The sequence below is a fragment of the Cavia porcellus genome, unplaced genomic scaffold (genome assembly GCF_034190915.1).
Source record: "Cavia porcellus strain 051 isolate PalLab524CR breed Dunkin Hartley unplaced genomic scaffold, mCavPor4.1 scaffold_1, whole genome shotgun sequence".
Taxonomy (NCBI): Eukaryota; Metazoa; Chordata; class Mammalia; order Rodentia; family Caviidae; genus Cavia; species Cavia porcellus.
In genome coordinates, this window is record NW_026947484.1 from 146,141,855 (window position 1) to 146,161,748 (window position 19,894).

Below are 19,894 nucleotides of genomic sequence, written 5' to 3' on the forward strand. Positions count from 1 at the left end.
GTAACTTTTTAAAATGCAATACTTTATCATTCTCTAAAGTCACCCTACTGTCCAATAGCCACCCAAACTTCTTACCCCTAACTAACTATAATTTAGTGTCCCCGGATCAAATTTTCCCCATTTCTGGGCTTTAAATGACTGTGTCTCCTCCAAATTTTAGGTAGATGGTGTAGTGTGATTCGGTTTTAAAAACTTATTATAATATATAATTTAAAGAATGCCTTCATCACTTTTCTTATCTTGGGACAAAATACCCAACACACAAAGGAGGAGAGGTTTATTTTGGCTCAGAAGGGATTCAGTGTGTATCTATAAGGTTTATGCAGAGAAATGTCTTGGCAAAAGGGTCTCAGTTGAAGAAAGCTGCTCGGGTCATGTTGTTCAGGAAGCAGAGAATGAAGGGAGACTCCCCCTTCCTAGTCAAGCTCCCAGTGACCTGCCTCTTGTCTCCAGACGCCACTTCAAACATCACGTTTAACTATAGCACCTCTGTGATTCAGCCAACGTTCAAAGTCTTGCTCACGAGCACCTGAAGCTTTGGAAAGAAGGAACCCAGGTAGTCACCATAAGTAAGAACAACAGTAACTCCTCAGTTTTATGTAACGTTTTGCACTGTGGGGAGGATTGCTGGGTGTCAGAGCCAAAGCACTGCACATGCCAGAAAAGTACTCTACCACTGAGCTACCCATCCCTACAAGTAGATTTTTAAAGTCTGAAACTAAAGCCAGAAATCAGTTAAATGAATTACTTCATTTCATGTATTATGTATGTAATGAGACTCACTGTCAATATAGTGAAGGCAGTAGACATGCAATACTGTGAACTCTTAAGTTCAGTATATAATCAGCATAAGCCTCTTGAACTACTGAGCTGGGTTTTCAATTATGTACTAAAGCTGCATGTTTGATATGAACAGTGTGCAGAAAAATTAATCGGTATCATATCTGCCTGTTTGTCTACATATATATGTGTATGGGAAGAGGGAAGGAGAGACAGGGGAGATGGAACAGAAACAGAGAAGGTAAAGTCTTGTCCACAACTGTCAAACGATTTAGTTATATCCCTAAGATTAGAGTTGGGGAAATGTTCATATAAAACACTTGCTCATACTGCTGACCAAATATTCACTTATTTCTTACAGTAAACACTAAGTGTGAAATCAATTTATTGTGAACTAACTTACTGATGTCTTTTTATAATGAATTTACATATAGACTTTCAGATTAAAAAAAAGTCCTCATTCACAGTAGATACATATGCTACGGAAATGGAGCATTTCAAATAGTATTATTTTGGTTATTCGAGAGGCAATTATTTTTTTGAAGGACATAGTTATTTTAGCATCAGATTGGTTGTCAAATATAACGTGTCTGTTACAAATTACTTCTATTTAAATTTTCCCAGAAAACTCTATTTTCCCCAAAATAAAATGCTGCATGTATTCAGTGTTTATAGATAGAGTTGATGTTTGTCACACAATGTTCCTTTTTTAACCAGGATTTTTAATTTGAAGTAAGATAACTGTTTTAGTATGAATTTGGTATAGTAAAAGTACTAAAATAATTAACAAATTTGTTTCTTAGCTTTTTGTTGTCATTTGAAATGCTTTCTTTTTCCTTCTATAGATGTTATTTTTAAAGATGCTCTTTATTTCAAGATGTCAACATAAGGTGGTTTTTAATCACTACAACTGTTTTTTAAAGATTTTATGGAGACACAGTTACATTTTAGTACACTTATGTGTGTCCTCATGTCTTTAAATATTGAAGTGTTACAGTTCTTACCTATCTCCCATTTGATGTCATAGTTGGATCAAAATCCTTACTGCCAAGGAATATTAGAGGACAATCATAGGACTATAGACATCTTCTATAAAACTGACCTTAAAAGATAGAGGAGTCCAAGAAGCCACTATTAACCCATCCTTTTGCTCTCCTTCTGTGGATATTTGAATTCAGCTAAAGGTTATTCTTAAGAGATCTCAGATAAAACAAGGTAGTAGACAATCTTTTAGGACTTATTAAACAGCATAGCATTTTTATAATTTACATTCTATACTTTCATTATTTGCAAGAAGATTCTTGGATCATATCTGATATGGGTCAGATTTTTTAAAAGCATCCAACAGCCTTTGATTCATAAAAGGAAAGAAAAATAGAGGAAGAGAGAGAATTTATATGCATTTGATATCGATATATTTCATATTTCATTCCTAACTCCAAGTAGCTTCCTTTTTAGTGTAAAATTTCCAAACTATTCTGCAATGCTTCAGTCAGGAAATTCTATAGCTGCCTTACAAAAGCATTTACAGGGCTCTTAGCTTGATTCAATCAGCGCTTTTATGTACTAAACGCCATGCAAATTTACGTGACTCCAAAGATCTGAAAACATGTTTAGTACAACTGGCTTGCTAGGATCTAAGATGAACTGAAATGGGGATGGAATTTACTCTGAACAACACCTAGAAAACTGTTGCTAAAATATAGATGCTTTTCAAGGAGATTTTTCAGGCCCCTGGGGGAATAGACTATAGGTAATCAACAATTTTATTTAGTATTTTTACAAAGACAAAACTGTACTCAGTTTTCTTCACATAGTGACAAAATATTATACACTTACAGTGGTGGGCAAAATGATATCCTTAAAGCATCTATACTTTAAAAATGTTTATTTTTCTAACTATAGAATGAGACATTTCTTCCTGTCATGCATCTTTCTGTTGGAGGAGTGTATTTGAAGTAAATTATATTTTGGCTTCTAACCCCAATGTTAGACTTTCAGAATGTAGTATAAGGTCATTCTATTTGGCATCTGTTATTAGTTCCTATCCTTAGCCCAAGACAGTCTTAAATACATACTACAAAGTAGAACCTCAGATACTTAAACTTTATGGGAGAATTTTTTAAAGTCCTTTCTTTGCCTCAGGAAAAAGTTGCAGTTTATAGGACAATAAAGAAAATACCACTGTCACTGGAATATTATGGAAAACTGTCATTAAGTTTTAAGTGATTCCTCCTCTTTCAGGAAAAGTTTATTTTGTGCATTCTACTTTAATGGGCACATTCTGTAGTAACTATATTTTCCTAACTGTTGTATGACCATGTGTATGAATGATTATAGTACTTAAATTAACCCAACTCATAAATTTGGGGTAGCACTGAGATGTGTGACATCCAGAAATACCTGATAATTTTTAAAGAAGTACAGGCTGAGCATGATTTCATGCAAACATGGCACCTACAGGTGAAAATTTAGACAGGTAATTATTCTTAGAGTAAATAATGTAAGGGAAAACTCAGAAAGCCTAATGGAGCATCAAAATCAATTACAGTGAATGTGTGGTAGTGAGGACTATCTTGGAAAATATGGATTCTATTTTCTTTGAGAGAAAAGGGAAGGAATGGCATATACTGTGTACCAAATCTGTTTTGTAAAATTTATTGAAAAAAGTAAAACAAATTCATAACAGAATAATAGGAGAATAACAACAGTTAAAATGCTGCATATTATCATAGTCAAAGTAGTTAATCAGAGCAAAATACAGGTATAAAATATTCAATCAATATCCCATTTGAACCTTCCTTTTCAATAATAAACTAAGAGCCAAGAATAGTATAGCTAACTTGCATTTTTCTCCCTTTTTTCTTCATTCCTTTTCCCATCCTAGTTCCTTTTTTAAAGCAATTTCTTCCTATTTCACAATCTGTCGCACATTTTTGACCTTATTAATTCTTCTGGGAGGATACCCAGAAGCAATATAGCTGGGTCAAGTGGACCTGTAATCATAGCTTTGTCTGTCTATCTGTTTCTCTCTCTGTCTCTCTCTCTCTCTTTGTTAGTCAGACTGATCTCAAACTTGCAGCAATCCTCCTCCCTCAGCTTCCCAAATTCTGGGGTTACAGGCATGTGCCACCATGCCTGGATAATCCTAGATTTTTGGGGAATCTCCATACCAATTTCCATAGTGGTTGCATCAGTATGCATTCCCACAAATAGTGTACAAGGGTTCCTTTTCCACTACATCTCTGTCAGCATTTGCTGTTGGTTGATTTCTTGAGGATAGCAATTCTTTCTGGAGTGAGATGGAATCTTAGTGTTGTTTTAATTTGCATCTCTTGAGTGACCAGTGATGTTGAATGTTTTTTCATATATTTATTTGCCATTTGTATTTCTTTATCTGAGAAGTATGTATTCATCTCAGATGCCCATTTTGGGGCTGAGTCTTGGAAGTCTGAGTTTTTTTTTAATTCTTTATATGTTCTACGTAGAATTCATTTGTCTGAGGGATGATTGGCTAACATTTTTTTTCCCACTCCATGGGTTGACTTTGTAGTCTGTTGATGATTTGTTTTGCTGTGTGAAAGCTTTTTAATGATATGAGATCCTAGTTATGATTCTTTAAAATATTTCCCATGCAGTTTGGGTTTTGTTTATGAACTCTGCCTATACCTGTCTTCAAGATTTCTACCTACTTTCTCTTCCAATAGAGTCATTGTTTCTATTTTAATATTTAGATATTTAGATCTTTCATCTGTTTTGACTTTAGTTTAGTGCATGGTGATAGACATGGATCTAGTTTTAGTCTTCAGCATGTAAAGAGCCAGTTTTTCCAGCATCATCTATTAAAGAGGTTATCTTTCTTCCTCTGAACATGTTTGGCCCTTTTGTCAAAGATAAAGTGGCTGAGAATCCAAGTAGTTATGTTTGCATCTTCTGATCTCTTCCACTGATCTTTAGGTCTGTTTTGTTGCCAGTACCATGCTGATCTTATCACAGAAGCTTTGTAGTATAATTTCAAAGCAGGAATTGTGATGCCTTCTGTCTTGCATTTGTTGCCCAGAATTGCCTTTTCTACTCTAGGTCTCTTCTATTTCCAAATGAATTTTAGAAGTGTTTTCTTTATTTCTGTGAGGTGTGTTGATTTTTTTAAAAATCAGGATTACATTGAATTTGTATAACAATTTTGGGAGCGTGGCCATTTTTATGATGTTGGTTCTTCATACCCATGAGCAAAAGATAGATTTCCATTTTCTGATATTCTTTGATCTCCTTTATCAGAGTACTGTAATTATCAGTATATAGGTCTTTTAATTCCTTTGTTAGATTGATTCCTAAGTATTTTATCCTTTTGGATGTTGTTGGGAAGGACTTGGGTTCTCTAACTTCTTTCTCAGTGAGTTTATTTGCATACAGGAATACTATTGATTTTTGAGTGTTGATTTTATATCCAGCTATGCTACTAAATTTGGTTATTAAATTTATATATCTTCTGGTGGAGTTTTGGGGAATATGTAGAGTGTCATGTCACCTGCAAATAATGATAATTTAACTTTTGCCTTACCTATCCTTATTTTATTTCTCGTCCTTGTCTAACTGCTCTAATATTATCAGAACTATATTGAATAGGAATGGTGACACTGGACATCCTTGCCTTTTATCTGATTTTAGAGTGAAAGTTTTCAATTCTTGTTCATCTAGTATGACATTGGTTGTGGGTTTGTCATAAATGTCTTTTATCAGATTGAGGTAATGATCATCTATTTTGATTTTCTGTAGGTTTTTTATCATGAATATTAGACTTTATCAAAAGATTTTGCTGCATCTATTGAGATGATCGTGTGATTTTTGTATTTTGCTCTGTTATATTACATCTGGTGTATTACATTTATTGATTTGAATATGTTGAATCATCCTTCCATTGCTGGGATGAATCTCACATGGTCATGGTGTATTATCTTCTTGATGATTCGCTCCTTTCTTATTGAGAATTTTTGTATCTATGTGCATTAGGGAAATTGACCTGTAGTTCTCTTTTTTAATTGAGTCTTTCTCTGGTTTTTGTATAAGGGTAGTACTTGCCTCCAAGAATGAGTTAGAGAGTATTGCTTCCCTTTCAATTTCATTGAGGAGGTTGAGGAGTATTGGCATTAAATATTCTCTCAATTTCTTGTAGAATTCAGCAGTGAATCCATCAGGACTTAAACTTTTCTTGTTGGTAAGATTGTAATTACATTTTTTATTTCATTAACTGATATTGTTATTCATATTTTAATATATTTTCTTGATTCAGCTTTGATAATTCATAGGTATCTAGGAATCTGTTCATTTCTTTTGTGTTTTCCATTCTGTGTGAGTAAATATTTTTAAAAGTAAGTATTGATGATCTGAATTTTCACCAGATCTGTAGTGATTTTACGCTATTCATTGCATGAATCTGAGTTTTTTCTTTGTCTCTTTCTTTGATTCTTTCTTTCTTTTTTGATAAAGTTGGCTTGGAGTTTATCAATTTTATTTATTCTTTCAAAGAACCAGCTCTTTAATTCATTAATTCTTTGTATTTTTTATTCAGCCTCAATTGTGTTTATTTCTGCTCTGATCTTTATAATTTCCTTTCTCATAAGGGTTTTTGGTCTGACTTTCTCTTCTATTACTAGAAGAATCAAGTGCAGCATTAGGTTTTTTATTTGTGCTTGTTTTGTTTTCCTGATGTGAGAATTGACCACTATAAAGTTCCCTCTTAGAAATGCTTTCATTGCATTCTACAGATTCTGGTATTTTATATCTGCATTTTGTTTAACTGTAGACATTGTTCAATTTCTACTTTAATTTCTTCTGTGGCCCGTTGGTTGTTCAGAAGGGCATTAATTTCCATGTGTTTATGCAGTTTTTTGTGGTTTCTTTAGTCATCAATTTCAACTTTGATTGCAGTATGATCAGATAATATGCATAGGCTAATTTCAGTTCCTTTGCATTTACTTAAGCATATTCTATGGGCTAGTATATGGTCTATTTTAGAGAACATTCCATATGCAGCTAATAAGAATATGTATTCTGATATTGTTGGGTAAAACATTCTATAAACATCTATTAAGTCCATTCATTCACAGGTTTGGTTCATTTCTGATAATTCTTTGCTGATTTTTTGTCTAACGATCTATCTCTTTGTGACAATGGGGTACCAGGGTCCGCTATTACAATTGTGTTATTGCTTATTTGATTTTTCAGGTCGATTAGTATTTGTTTTATATAATTCGGTGTTCCTATATTTGGTGTATATATAGTTGTGATTGTTATTTCTTCCTCTTGAATTTTTTCCCTAACAACTATCTAGTAACCGTATCTCTTTTGATCATTCTAGGTTTGAGGTTCACATTGTGTGCAAAGAGAATAGCTACACTTTCACTTTTCTGGGTTGCTGTCCATGGAGTATTGTTTTCCATTCTTTGACTTTCAATCTGTGAATTTCTTTCAGAGTTAAATGTGTTTCTTGTGCACAGCTCATTGTTGGATCTTATTTCTTGATCCATTCTTTTGATTGGTAAATTGAGGCTATTTACATTAATAGCTATAACTGACATGTATTGCCTTCTTTTTACGTGTTATTTTCCTTTGTTGGCTCCCTGCTTTTTTTGCCTCTGTTTAATTGCTTGCCTTGCCTGATAGTTTCTTCCTGTTGTTGTTCTTGGAATTGTGGTCATTTTTATCTTTATCTAAAATATCTTTCAGTACTCTTTGTAAGGCTGATTTGGTAATCATGAATTTCTTCAGTTGTTCTTTGTCATGGAAGTATCTTATTTCTCCATGAATTTTGAAAGGTGGTTTTGCCAGGTATGATGGTTTGGGTTGGAAGTTATTTTATTTCAAGACTTGAAGTACTTCACCAAAGCTCTTCTTGACTTGAGGTTTTGTTTTGAGAAGTTGGCCATGATTCTGATGGGCTTTCCTTTATAGATGATCTCTGTCTTTTTTCTAACAACTTTTAATATTCTGTTCTTGTGCTGAATTTCTGGGATCTTGATTATTATACATCTAGGTAGAGATTTATGTTAATCATGGCTATTTGGAGGTGTATATGCCTCATATCTGTATGTCAGATTCTCTGCCAATGTTTGGGAATTTCTCCTATTACTTCTGCAAATAATTTTTTTATATCATTTGTGTTAGTTCCTTTTTCACTGAAACCTAACAGTCTTATGTTGTCTTTCTTTGCATCATCTTATAGCTATCAAGTTGCAGTTTCCTGATCCTTTTTGTTTTTCAGAGATCTTCCTTTTGTGATCATTAACCATGATCCTGTCTTCAATGTCTGAAAGTATCTTTAGTTCCATTTAAGTGGTTTTGTCAGCTTTCAATGGAATATGTAATTTTCTGGAGATCTGTTTGAATCTGTTTCATGCATTCTATTTCTTTCCTATATTGTTCATTCAAGGTTTCCATCATTTTCTTGTGCTCCTCTATTTTTTTTAACCTATGATACTTTAGGTTTGCTGAGTCTTCATTATGGTTGTCATTTCATTTTTTACCTGATAGATTTTGTCTCAGATAATTTCCTCTATATTCTCATGGATTTGTTTCCTTACTTCATCTACTTTCATTTCAGAAATTCCAAATTTCAAACAGGTGTCTGTCTTCCATATTTCTCTATCTTGATGTCTCCTGTACTTGTAGGTGGGCTGAGTTCTGAAATTGCATTTTGCTTCTGCATCTTGTCATTTTCTATTTTTTAATTTTGTTTTCTGCATTGATCCTTGTAGGTTTTTGTAGTAGGTTGCTATATCACTAATATCAAGGTCTGTCTTAGGAGAGTCTGTTCTTCAGGAAAGTCTTCTGTGTGTAGGCAGTTTTTGGTTTGTGTCTGACCCAAGATCCTACCTTCCCAATTAATTAGGTATGAGACATTGCTTTCTATTTCACTCAGTCCCCAGTCCTTTGGTGTTCGACTGTGGTGAGGTTATTATCCCAGATTTTCCCAGCCTTTTTATGAAAGGGGGAATAACCAACTACAGCAGAGATGACATCCTAGTTAAAATAATATAATTAGCAGTAATAATAGCATCAAGCACAGGTTAGAAATTGACAAACTGTGTTAACTATTAATTTTGTAACCTAAAATATAGGAGCAAAATCTAAAGGTATATGACAGAATCCACTGTAAATTAGGAGTTTGTATGCAGAGTTGCTCCTTATTAGAGTGGTTTTTGCCCTGTGGTGGGAAAATTTATGAAAGATAATGGGTAAAGCAAAGATAACTGAAAAGGAAGTAGAAACAAGACTGGAGGACAAAGAATGATCACCGAGACTTTGGGAAGCTACAGAAGAGGGTAGAAAAGAAAGAATGAAGGGAGAAACGGGATTATCTGAGCTTCATCTCTGGGTTTGGGGGATGCTGTTAGCTTTCTGTGGCTAGAGTTCTCCTTATCTGTTTAAAAAAGCAAAAGAAAAAAGATAAGGGAAAAGAAAAGAAACAAGGAAAAAAATACAAAGAAAGATGAAAAGATAAAAAAGGGACAGTGTCACCTGTCTGCTTCTATTCTGTGTGTCTTCCTCCCAAAAACAGCACTGGCTCACCTAACTTACCACCTGTTGGCTGTCATTGTTAATGTTGCTTGAGACTTTCCCTTCTGCTGGTCCCACCTTTTATCCTATGCACCCCAGGCAGGGTCCTACTGTGTGGCTGACATTCCCTCTTCACCTGGTCCCACTGATGTAGGTGAGAGGAGCCAGTCACCTGGATTCTTCCTGGGCCTGTTACTTGGTCCCGTGATACAGTGGAGAGGAACTGGATTCTGCCCAGGGCTCTTGCTCAGTCCCGTAATGCAGGGGTAAATCTGGTTTTTGAAGCTAATAAAAAGGCAAATTCCAATTCTCAGAACTGCAGTGCACATTAATAACCTGTCTTTAAGAGAAAGACAGGAAGTTGAGTTTAGGAACAGAGTCCCAATTTAGCTAAGCCTGCCTTGAGGCCATCTCCAAGAATTGGGCTAGACCTGGTTCCTCCTACTGAAATTTAGAATTAGTCTCAACTATGAACACAAACTTGAGATTTCGAATATGGATCAAATTAGCTGTAGCAAGGAAAAGAAGGATGCAGAAACTGAATCATCACAGTGCCTTTCACAGTATAGATTTTTCCTACAGTGATCTTGTTTCATTTTTGAAGGATTTTAAAATACTAGTATTTTTGGTAATATATGTTGATGTATGGAATGTATAGGAATAATATGTAAGCCATGATTCAAGATGTGAGGAACCACACATAAGCATGAACATGGGGAAGTATAGATTACTGAAGTCCACCATTAAGGCTAGATACCATAGTGTAATTACCTTTAGGCCTCAAAGAAACTTTACAAATGTCTTTTGCCTGTATCTTCGTATTTTAATGCCATGAAGTTATGTAAAAGCTACAATTACTGTCACTGAAGTCAGAAATTGTGGTAAGATAGTGGTGAAGATTTGATCTTGTGGTAAGGGAAAAGATAAATTAGTTATCTAATTTTCTGCAGAATTTTCATGATGAAATATTGTTTTCTGATAATTTATAACAAGTTTACTATTTTCTCCTTATGATTTGTGACCTAAGAGGTAATAGTATTAATGTGTTGTTTCCAATAATTTCACTTGCAGATTGTATTGTGTGTTAAACAGTAATATTCTTAAATTTATGTTAACACAGGTATATAAATCAAAAGCTCTTTGCATTGACAATCAGACATGTAGTACTTCAAGGATAATGTTTTGAAAATATAAATATTTAATGCTATTAACTCAAAAATATAAAGATAAATATAAAACTTTCAATTTTGATACTCATTAATTATACCTGCAATAAAATACTAGTAGGTCTTCAAATTTAGAAAAAAAATGGGAATATACTTAAATTGAGCATTGCCTACAGTAAAACTTGCAAATAAGATCCTATATATTCTCTACTTAAAGACGATTTAACTGTTAATTTAATTAGTTTTCTTTTTCTGTTGCTATATTCCTAATACTACAAACTCAGCAGCTTAAAACGGTACCCATTTTTTCTAACTGTTTTCATGGATCATGAGTCCAAGCCCTACATGCTGGGTGTTTGGCTATGATCATTAAGCATCCATCTAAGTGTCAGATTGGACTGTAATATCATGTGGAAGTTTGGGACAAAATTCATTTCAAACTCATTCAAGTTGTGAGAAGTTACTTCATTGAGATTGGAGAATGAGAACCATGGCTCTTTGCCATCTCTTAGCTATAAGCCATCCTTCTCAGGTCCCATAAGCCATCAGATCCTAGAATTTACTCAAAATCCTTGCCACATGGGCCTCTCCAAGCTGCTTACATCATCAAACAGGCAAAGGAAGTCTCTAGCTTCAGGTGCTAATACAGTATTACATGGTGTAGTATAATTACAGTACTGACAACCCATTCATTTTTACTCATTCATTAGACAAAGTGAGGTATAAGGTGCTATCCACACCCAGAGGGAGGGTATGGTACAAACATGTGAACACTTCAGGAAGTAGGAATAATTCAGTATCATTTTAGATTTGGTACATCATATTGATCTGCAGAAATAATTCAAAAGTTGAAAACATCAGTCTCTGAAGTCTCTGAAAGGTAGTCCTTATAAAACTTTATATCAGGTTAAAACAAAATATAAAATAAAGAACTAAATGCAGTACAGAGCAATTTTGTTATGCCCATTAGAAGATGAAAATTATGGAAATTTTCAGTGGGAAACAAAGGATAAAATTCTAAAGATTTCTGATCTCTATTTGATGTTAATCCTGGAAAACTGATTGTTGTTACATCATTTGGTAGCATGAGGATATTTGTAAGAAAGCAAGATTTAAGTTAAATTAATAATCATCATTTTCTACTAGATGAATGTGACAGAAAATATTTTATTTTGTGGTAATTACTTTGAGGTAGAGAAAATGTAGAAACTTCCTTTTGTATTCTACAATTAAAAGCCAAGTATTTTACTTCCAACAAATTGTTAAGATCATTTTTTGGCAATAACGATACACACCTAAAACACTTAAATTCATTAAAAGACCACTGAATGTAGTCCACATTAAAAATAAATAAATTTAAATATAATTAATAGAATATAAATATGCATATTTATATACTTAATAGAATGTAAATATAATAGAATTAAAATAATACCTAATCAGGTAACAAGCAATCCAATAGTCAACCATATAAAATGTAAGAATGATGTTCCTTTAAAATATATTATATATCCAATAATAGCCAAATTTGATGAAATTTTAATGACATTAACTTTATAATATTTTATGTGTCTAAATTAGTAGAAATTGTTTCAAAATTAAAGCTTCAATGATCAACATGTAAACAGAATTAATAGAATAAATTATATTTAGATTAGAGAATTAAAGAGGAAGTGAGTATTTAAAGCGTAATAAACTAAGGGAAATAATACGTTAAAAAGTTAAAGTAGATATAAGTTTAACTAAATTGTTTCAGAGGCATTGTCAAGGTAACAGCTAATATATGTTATAGAGCCACTAGAAGATAAACAAGAAGTTAAAATCAGCAAGCCCTTCATTGTCTATGTATTGCTTATCGAAGGTGGAGGATTTTTTCCCTTCTTTCCTTGTCATCTTCTCTCTCCCACCTAGAGAGAAGTCACAAGTTGTGGGAAGCGGAGTCATTGAATGGGTTAGAGTGGGCGGTGAATCCCAAACAGCACATCTAGGCAGTTCTGGCTGAGTCCCAAGAATGTTTTTGGTAATCTTGTTCCTTTTACAGGCACAACTTTATTGAGATAGAACTTATGCTAAAAATTTCTCTTTCTAAAGTGCATAATTAATTAGTTTTTGAAGTATTCACACAGCTGTGCAGCCGTCCCAGTTTTAAAACATTTTCGTTAGCCTAAAAAGAAGCCCGGTGCTCCTCAGCAGTCACTGTACATTCTTCCCCTTACATCACCAGCCCTGTGTATCTCTATGGATTTGCCTTTTTGGACATTTTACATTAATATAATCATGCTGTGTCTCCCATTCTAAAATATTTCAGCATTTTTGGAAAACTTTTTGATTTACCTTCAAAAAATCAATACTCTGTAATGTTTCAAATTTATTGCACTGCTTTTCCTCTTCTTTTTCCATTACCTGTACCTCACAAATAATTTCAAATACCCGTATTAGCTCATACTGAATAGAATGATGTATTGCAGATTCGTAAGTTTGTTGAAAACAGACTTTGACTCCCAAGGACAATGAAAGCAGGCCGCCTACTTGAACTTCAGCTGACTTTGAGAGGGGTATGGCTAAAATATGTTTAACTACGCAGATGGTTTGTGCATTATCGTCTGACTACAGAGTAAGACAAATAGTGCTTTCTGTGTGAGTTATCTACGTATTGGAAACGTCACCCAATTCCTTCCTGATGTGAAGCTAATCTTTTAAACTTAACCCATTCACATTTGTAGTGAAGAACCAACGAATTTTGGCAATCTATTAAACATATAATATGTAACACTTGGTTTCTGAAACAAAGATGTAAGATTCTAATGATTTACTTTTATTTTTGTTCTTAGGAATTTTTAAAGTAAATATTATTGAAATGTTTAGAGTAGTGTTATTTTACTATTTTATAGAGTAGGTTTTTCAAACCTGCTTAAAAGTTGAAAAATCCAATGGTAATCTTTAAGGATAAAGTTTAGTATATAAAGTAAAGTAACCACGTAGGGAGATATTTTACAATAGAATTTGTAATGAGAAATTCTTACTTTGCTCTCATTCATAATTTTACAATATAGAATTTTCAATAGGTATTTAATTTTCGATGGTAATGCATTTTTACATTGGCAATATTTGTATCTATTATGTCTTTCCCAATAAAACTGTATTTAAAAGACTTTCAGTTATGCACACTAGGTCTTGGAATGATGAGTTGAAGTGTTCACTATAGCTGAGTAGAAAGAGCTAGAATCAGTCTGCTTCTATTCAAGATCAGGCCTGCCCATTTTTAGTGCTCTAACATTGTAAAGTGTTCACATCCCATCAGCCATAAATAGAGGATATTTATGTTGTGAAGATGAAATGAAATGTGTATATGCAGTACTGTGTGTCAGACCTTTCCCACACAATGTGTACTTAATAGTTCGTTCTCTGCAGTGTAAGAAGTGGAGCACTGTGCAAGAGCAGAGGTAACTAACAAATTGGTCAGCCGCAATTTTGGTAATAGTCTGTGTGATTCAGTGATTCTTGGTATAGTGATGAACACATTTTTATTATCCCCTACTTATCTAAGAAAATAATAATTTTGTTAAGTACAGAAATGTACTCAAAGTCAGTGAATTGTAAGGCAAAAAATTATTGCATTGCAATTTAATGGTTAGCTCCTGTTTAATATAGTTCTGGAAATATGAGCTGGATTAATTAGACAAGAAAAATTTAAAAAACATAAATCTGAGAGGAAGAAGTTATCATTATTTACTAATGACATGATACATATGTAAGGACTGCAAAAAATCCACATAAACACTCATACAATTAATAGCATGACAAGATACAAAGTTAATACTCAAAAATCAGTAGCATTCCTATACACAGATAATGAGAGGGAAATCAGGGAAATAATATCTTTCACAATAGTATCAAGGAAATTGAAATACTTAGAAATCATTCTAACAAAGTAAAAGACCTGTACACTGAAAACTACAGTACTCTGAAAAGGGAGATTGAAGAGGATATCAGAAAATGGAAAGATATCCCCTGTACTTGTATAGGCTGAACCAAATAGTAAAAATGGCTCTGTCTCCAAAACCATTATACATATATAATATAATCCCAATCAAAATCTCACAGAACTAGAGAAAGTAATCCTAACATTTATATGGAACCAGAACAGACCTAGAATAGCAAAACCAATTCGGAGCAAAAAGGGCAAGACAGAGGGCATCACAATCTCCAAGTTGAAGGTACATTACACAGCTAAGTAGTAAAAAGAGCATGGTACTGAAACAAACCAGAGAATCAGTGGAACACAGCAGGAGATGCAGAAACAGCTCCAAGCACGCTCAGCTACCTTAGGGCCAAACTGAAAGAAAAATAGTCTCTTTCATATAGGATGCTGAGAAACCTGGCTTTCTGCTTGTGCAAAGTTAAAACTAGACCCATTTCTTTTATCATGTACTAAAGTAAAATCAAAATGGATCAAAGATCTAAATATTAAAACAGAAACAATCTGCTAGAAGATAGAAAAGGTAAAACATTTGGAGTTATAGGTGTCGGCAAAGACTTTGTGAACAAAACACCAGCTGCACAGGAAATATTACAAAGATTTGACAAGTGGGGTCATATCATATTAAAAAAGCTTTTGAAGAGTAAAGGAAAATACCAACAGAATGAAGAAGCATCTACTAAATTGGAAAATATTTTTACCAGCTACTCCTCAGACAAAGGACTAACATCTAGAATATGTAAAGAACTTTAAAAAATAGCCCTCAAATTAAAAGCCCAATCCAAAAACGGGCATCTGAAATGAAAAATTTTTCTCAGATGAAAAAATACAAACAGCAAATAAATATGTGAAAAAAATGTTCAACATCACTGGTCATTTGAGAGATGCAAATTAGAACAACACTGAAATTCTATCTCCAGAAAGAATGGCTGTCATCAAGACATCAACCAATATGATGGCAACGCTGTCAGGAAGAAGGAAGCCTTCTCTCTTTTTGATAAGACTGTAAATTGGTACAACCAGTATGGATATCAGTATGGAGTTCATTAAAATTAGAGACTCCTTTTGACCCAGCTGTGCCTCTTTTAGGTATCTTCCTGAAAGAGTTAATGCCACAGTGGTATATGCATTTCTATATTTATAGCAGCACAATTTATGATAGCTAACCCTTGATAACTGTTCATATGCCCATCAACAGATGAATGGTTAAAGAAAATGTGGAATTTACATACAATGCCATAAGAAGGATAAACCTGGGTTGTTTTTAAGTAAATGGAGGCACCACAAGACCATAATTTAAAGGAAAATAAATTAGGCAGAGAAGTTTAAAAAACTAGTAATTAGACAATAAATGTTTCCTATTACCAATTTTCTAATTAGAAAGCCATGTAAATTGAGTTCTTTATATATGTTTTCTCTTTCTCTGTGATAGGGTTATCCGGGTGACTTTGGGGACAGAGGCCCTCCTGGTCTTGATGGCAGTCCTGTGAGTACATTGCTCAGCCCCGCACTTCAGCATCATGCGTCTCCTCATAGCACCTCAAGTTGCCATTTGTATTATCATATTTATGGAATACGTACTGTAATCCAGTTTCCCTACCATTCTACATTCTAATTTGTGACTGTGAACATGTGAAATAAGCAAAAAGTATTTGAATTAACTCCATCAGGACATGCAGTCATCAAAGCATTAAGCTTATTTTTATAAGCTTCAGCATAATATTAAAAATACATAATATACATGATGATGCTAACAGGTGTCATATAAAAAGTGGTCCTTCAGATCTATCATTTGTCCATCTTAGTTCTTAGCATTTTATGGAGTAGTTTTCTGCTTTGAGATTATTCAAGTGTTGATATTCATTTTTTAAAAGTTACCATTCTAAAATTAGTTTATATTATAAACAACTAATTCTTCTTGAAGAACATTTTAACTCTTTAAATTCAAGAGTAAATTGACTATTTTTAGCTTATCGATTTATAATTCCTTACAATTTATGCTATGCTTTTGTTGCAAGATAATTTAAAATGTAAAACAGGAAGTATACTAATTCCAGTATATTGTACTGTACAAATAATGCGACAGTGACATATTGTGATTGCAATAGCAATGAAAACAAATATTATTTATGTTTTTAAAGAAGAAAAAGGAAATTTAAAGAATTTAAATATTGCACTTCAGAAGAAGTGGTATTGTTTAATCCATCTGAAATATTCTACCAACTGTATATGCTGAGCACTCATCTTTTCATATAATCTATAGGCTAGTTATATCTAATATTAATTAACAATGACCTGGACTTCCTTTATCAAGTATGTACAAGGCATAGAGAATTCCACATCCTAGAGCAGATGGTGGTCATACAGAGTGCAAAAGCACGGAGCAAAGGAGACTTCTGAAAAATATAAAGTGCCTCTTCAGATTTGCACCTCATGGAAAGATGTGTAAGAGTAGTGAAATTTCAGAATTTCAAAGATACAATTTGGTGTATTCTTTCCCAGAAATTTTTGTCTTAATCTTTAGAAAATCTCTTTCGTAGTTATGAATTATATTTAATGAATTTTGCACATTTCTTTTATAAAAGGGACTTGTAGGTGGCATTGGCCCTCCCGGATTTCCAGGGCTTAGAGTGAGTATCATGAAATATTAACTCTTATGAACTATTTTACTGCATAATTTGTATTTGTTAGGTGTGTTTTTAAAACTTAGAAGAATGAGAAGTTTTAGTGTCATTGCTGGATATCAACTTTGCTCAAATCTGTTTTTCAGCCAGATATAAAAATTACACTAGTAATATAAATCACATTTGATGATAAGGTAAAATAATTTATTTCCATAGTTTTGTATATATTTATCTATTCATGCCTGTTTCATTAAAGGATCTTAGTCAAGTTTCAAGGATAAGACAGAGAACAGCTGCTTCTTTCTTTTGAGTTTTCCATACCATCATGTATGAGAAACAGACATGAACAAAAACAACCTTAGGCTTTAGTTTATAGAATAAAATTGAATAAATGGTTAGAAAAGCCATCCTCAACAAAGGTAAGAGTTACACTAATGCCACTAAACACTTTACTTAAACACTAACCCTAAAAGTACAAGTGGTTATTATTATTATTGTTTTGGGGGCCAGGAATGTGATTCAGGGCTTTGTGCTTGCCAGACAGGTGCTATAACTTACACAGTAAAGTCCAGAGTTTCACTGGCTTCTCTGATGTAGGTATAGTATGATGTAGCAAGAATAATTCTATGAGGGTTGAAGCAATGCAATCTGGATATATAAACTTTTGATAAAGTTTAAATTACTAATTGGAGGGAAGAGACTGTTAATTTATTAATATGATGTATTAATAAATATATCAATAAATACATTTCTGTGAAAATTGAAAAATGGCTCTTTCGGCTAAAGAATCATGTGTTCAGGTACACAGAAGATGGAGAAAAGTGTGACTGTGTAGGGAGTACAGAAGAGTAGTAGTTTTACACACTAGAAAGTATTAGGAATTGGGGAGCAGAATGAAATAGGTTTTGAAAGTACTTGGGACGGATTATGAAAACCTCGTTGTGTAAACAGAACTGTAGCACCTCTCTTCTTGCTGTTCCTTTCAGCAGGCAGAGTTTCCGATAAGAGGTGCCATGTATGTTGTTTTTCTTCCATGGAGCTAGTCTTATTATCTGCTTCTTAATTGCATTAGTGGCAGTGATTATCATCTGCAAGTATGAAACACTGTTTTAGAACCCTGCTTCCTTCTCAGCATACGCTCACGAGAACTATTAGTAATTGGCCAGTGGCTGCTGTTTTTAGTATAATGCTTTGGGTCTACTTTGGCTTAGTTTAACTCAAAATTTCTCTCTATTTATACTCTTTTGCTCTGGTGCTCTGTCTCAGAGACTTCAACTAAGCCATTATGCATGAAAGATTTCTTTTATCTGTTTAATTTTCTCATAGAAGAGAGTGGTAGGTAGAGAGTGGTAGAATATGCAGGTTACCTTTATGGGCTAAATACGTTTCTTAAGCTATAACGGCTTGCTTTCAGAAGATCATAGTTTTCCAGGACAAGGACTTTCTGCACAACTTCTGTGGTGTGCCACAACATGCTGGATATTTATTGGCAATTTCTATACATCAATTTTTCTAAACATTCAATTTTTACTTTATAATTTCTTGTTTTACTAAGTTATTTATTATATATATATTTTTATAACTCCAAGTTGTTAATATTTTATGATATATTTCCTTTTAGAGTCCTTGAAAAATAGAATATTATATAAACAAAATATATTCATTTGAAAAATATCATATTAAGCACAATAATATATTTACTGAAACAAAACTTAAGAGTCCATGGAAAAAACTGTAGCACAAAATGACAAAATGTTTGTAAAAATATTCTTTTCATATTTACATGGATTGTTTGTGTATAATTTCCAAACAAATATTGTTTTTTAAATCTATTAGAAGCTTTAAAGCTATGAACTTTGAATAAACTAGACATTGTAATCATGGCTATTGCCTAATGAAAGAATTTCAAATTACAAGCAATGATGCGTTAATATTGTATATTTATTAAGCTGGAAAGTATTACCCTTTACTTCTGATAGACCCCATGTTTTGAGATTAAACATGGTGGAAGTAATTTGTCTTAGTTATATTTCATAGACTTTAAGATTCATCCTAACGTAAATATGTCATATTTTTCATTCTGAATTTTGTATTGTATGAATGTAAACTGTGAGCAACTCTCTGTTATCTAGCTGAGTTTGACAGTGTGTGCTTTTAGTCTCAGCCAAATGGAGAGGTGAGACTAGAAAGTCACTGAAATACATGATCTTAAGACCATGCTAAGCAAAATAGTGAGACACAGCTCAGAAAAGGGGGCAGGAGAGGGAAAGGAAGAAGGAAGCAGTGTTATGTTGGGAGACAGAAATTAGTTTGAAATTTTATTTTTAAGTTAATTCATTTCTTGTGTATTCATTCAACACTTCATTGCAAAACTATTATGTGCCAGTTATTATGTTAAGTCTGGAAAACTTTTAAAAATGAATGAAAACTGGCTTCTACTCTCTCAGAATGTATATTTTTAGGAAAATGGTAAAAAGTCAAGTTACATTATCATAAATCGTACAGTGCTGGTAACTGTACTTTCAAAGCTCAAAGCACATTATAAGGGATAGCATAGGCAGAAAATGGAAAGTGATTCATTTTACCGAGAGCATAGGATTCAGAAGGGGAAGTTCAGGGAGGAAGGACAAATACAAGGAGAGGAGACAGGAAAGGTTGGTGGAAGCCTGGTAGGGTATGAAATTTGGACTCGAATAAAAAGAGGTGACATTTTCAGCTTTTTGTGCAAACAATTTTTTTTTTTTTTTTTGAGTTTGGGTCTCACTGCTGTCCAGCACCCAGGATGGCCT

General features: G+C 33.4%; 1 protein-coding gene across 5 annotated transcripts in view; it reads left to right on the top strand.

Annotated features, from left to right (window-relative positions):
* Nucleotides 1–19,894, top strand: part of Col24a1 (collagen type XXIV alpha 1 chain) — a 349,791-nt gene that overhangs the window by 77,266 nt on the left and 252,631 nt on the right. For all 5 annotated transcript variants that reach the window (XR_010050132.1, XM_063257323.1, XM_063257335.1 and 2 more), the window contains 2 exons: nucleotides 15,914–15,967; nucleotides 17,067–17,111. Coding sequence is in view for 4 of the 5 variants with exons in the window: in XM_063257323.1 (XP_063113393.1) it covers nucleotides 15,914–15,967; nucleotides 17,067–17,111 (99 nt within the window). In the remaining variant the exon portion in view is untranslated. The remainder of the gene's footprint in view (nucleotides 1–15,913; nucleotides 15,968–17,066; nucleotides 17,112–19,894) is intronic.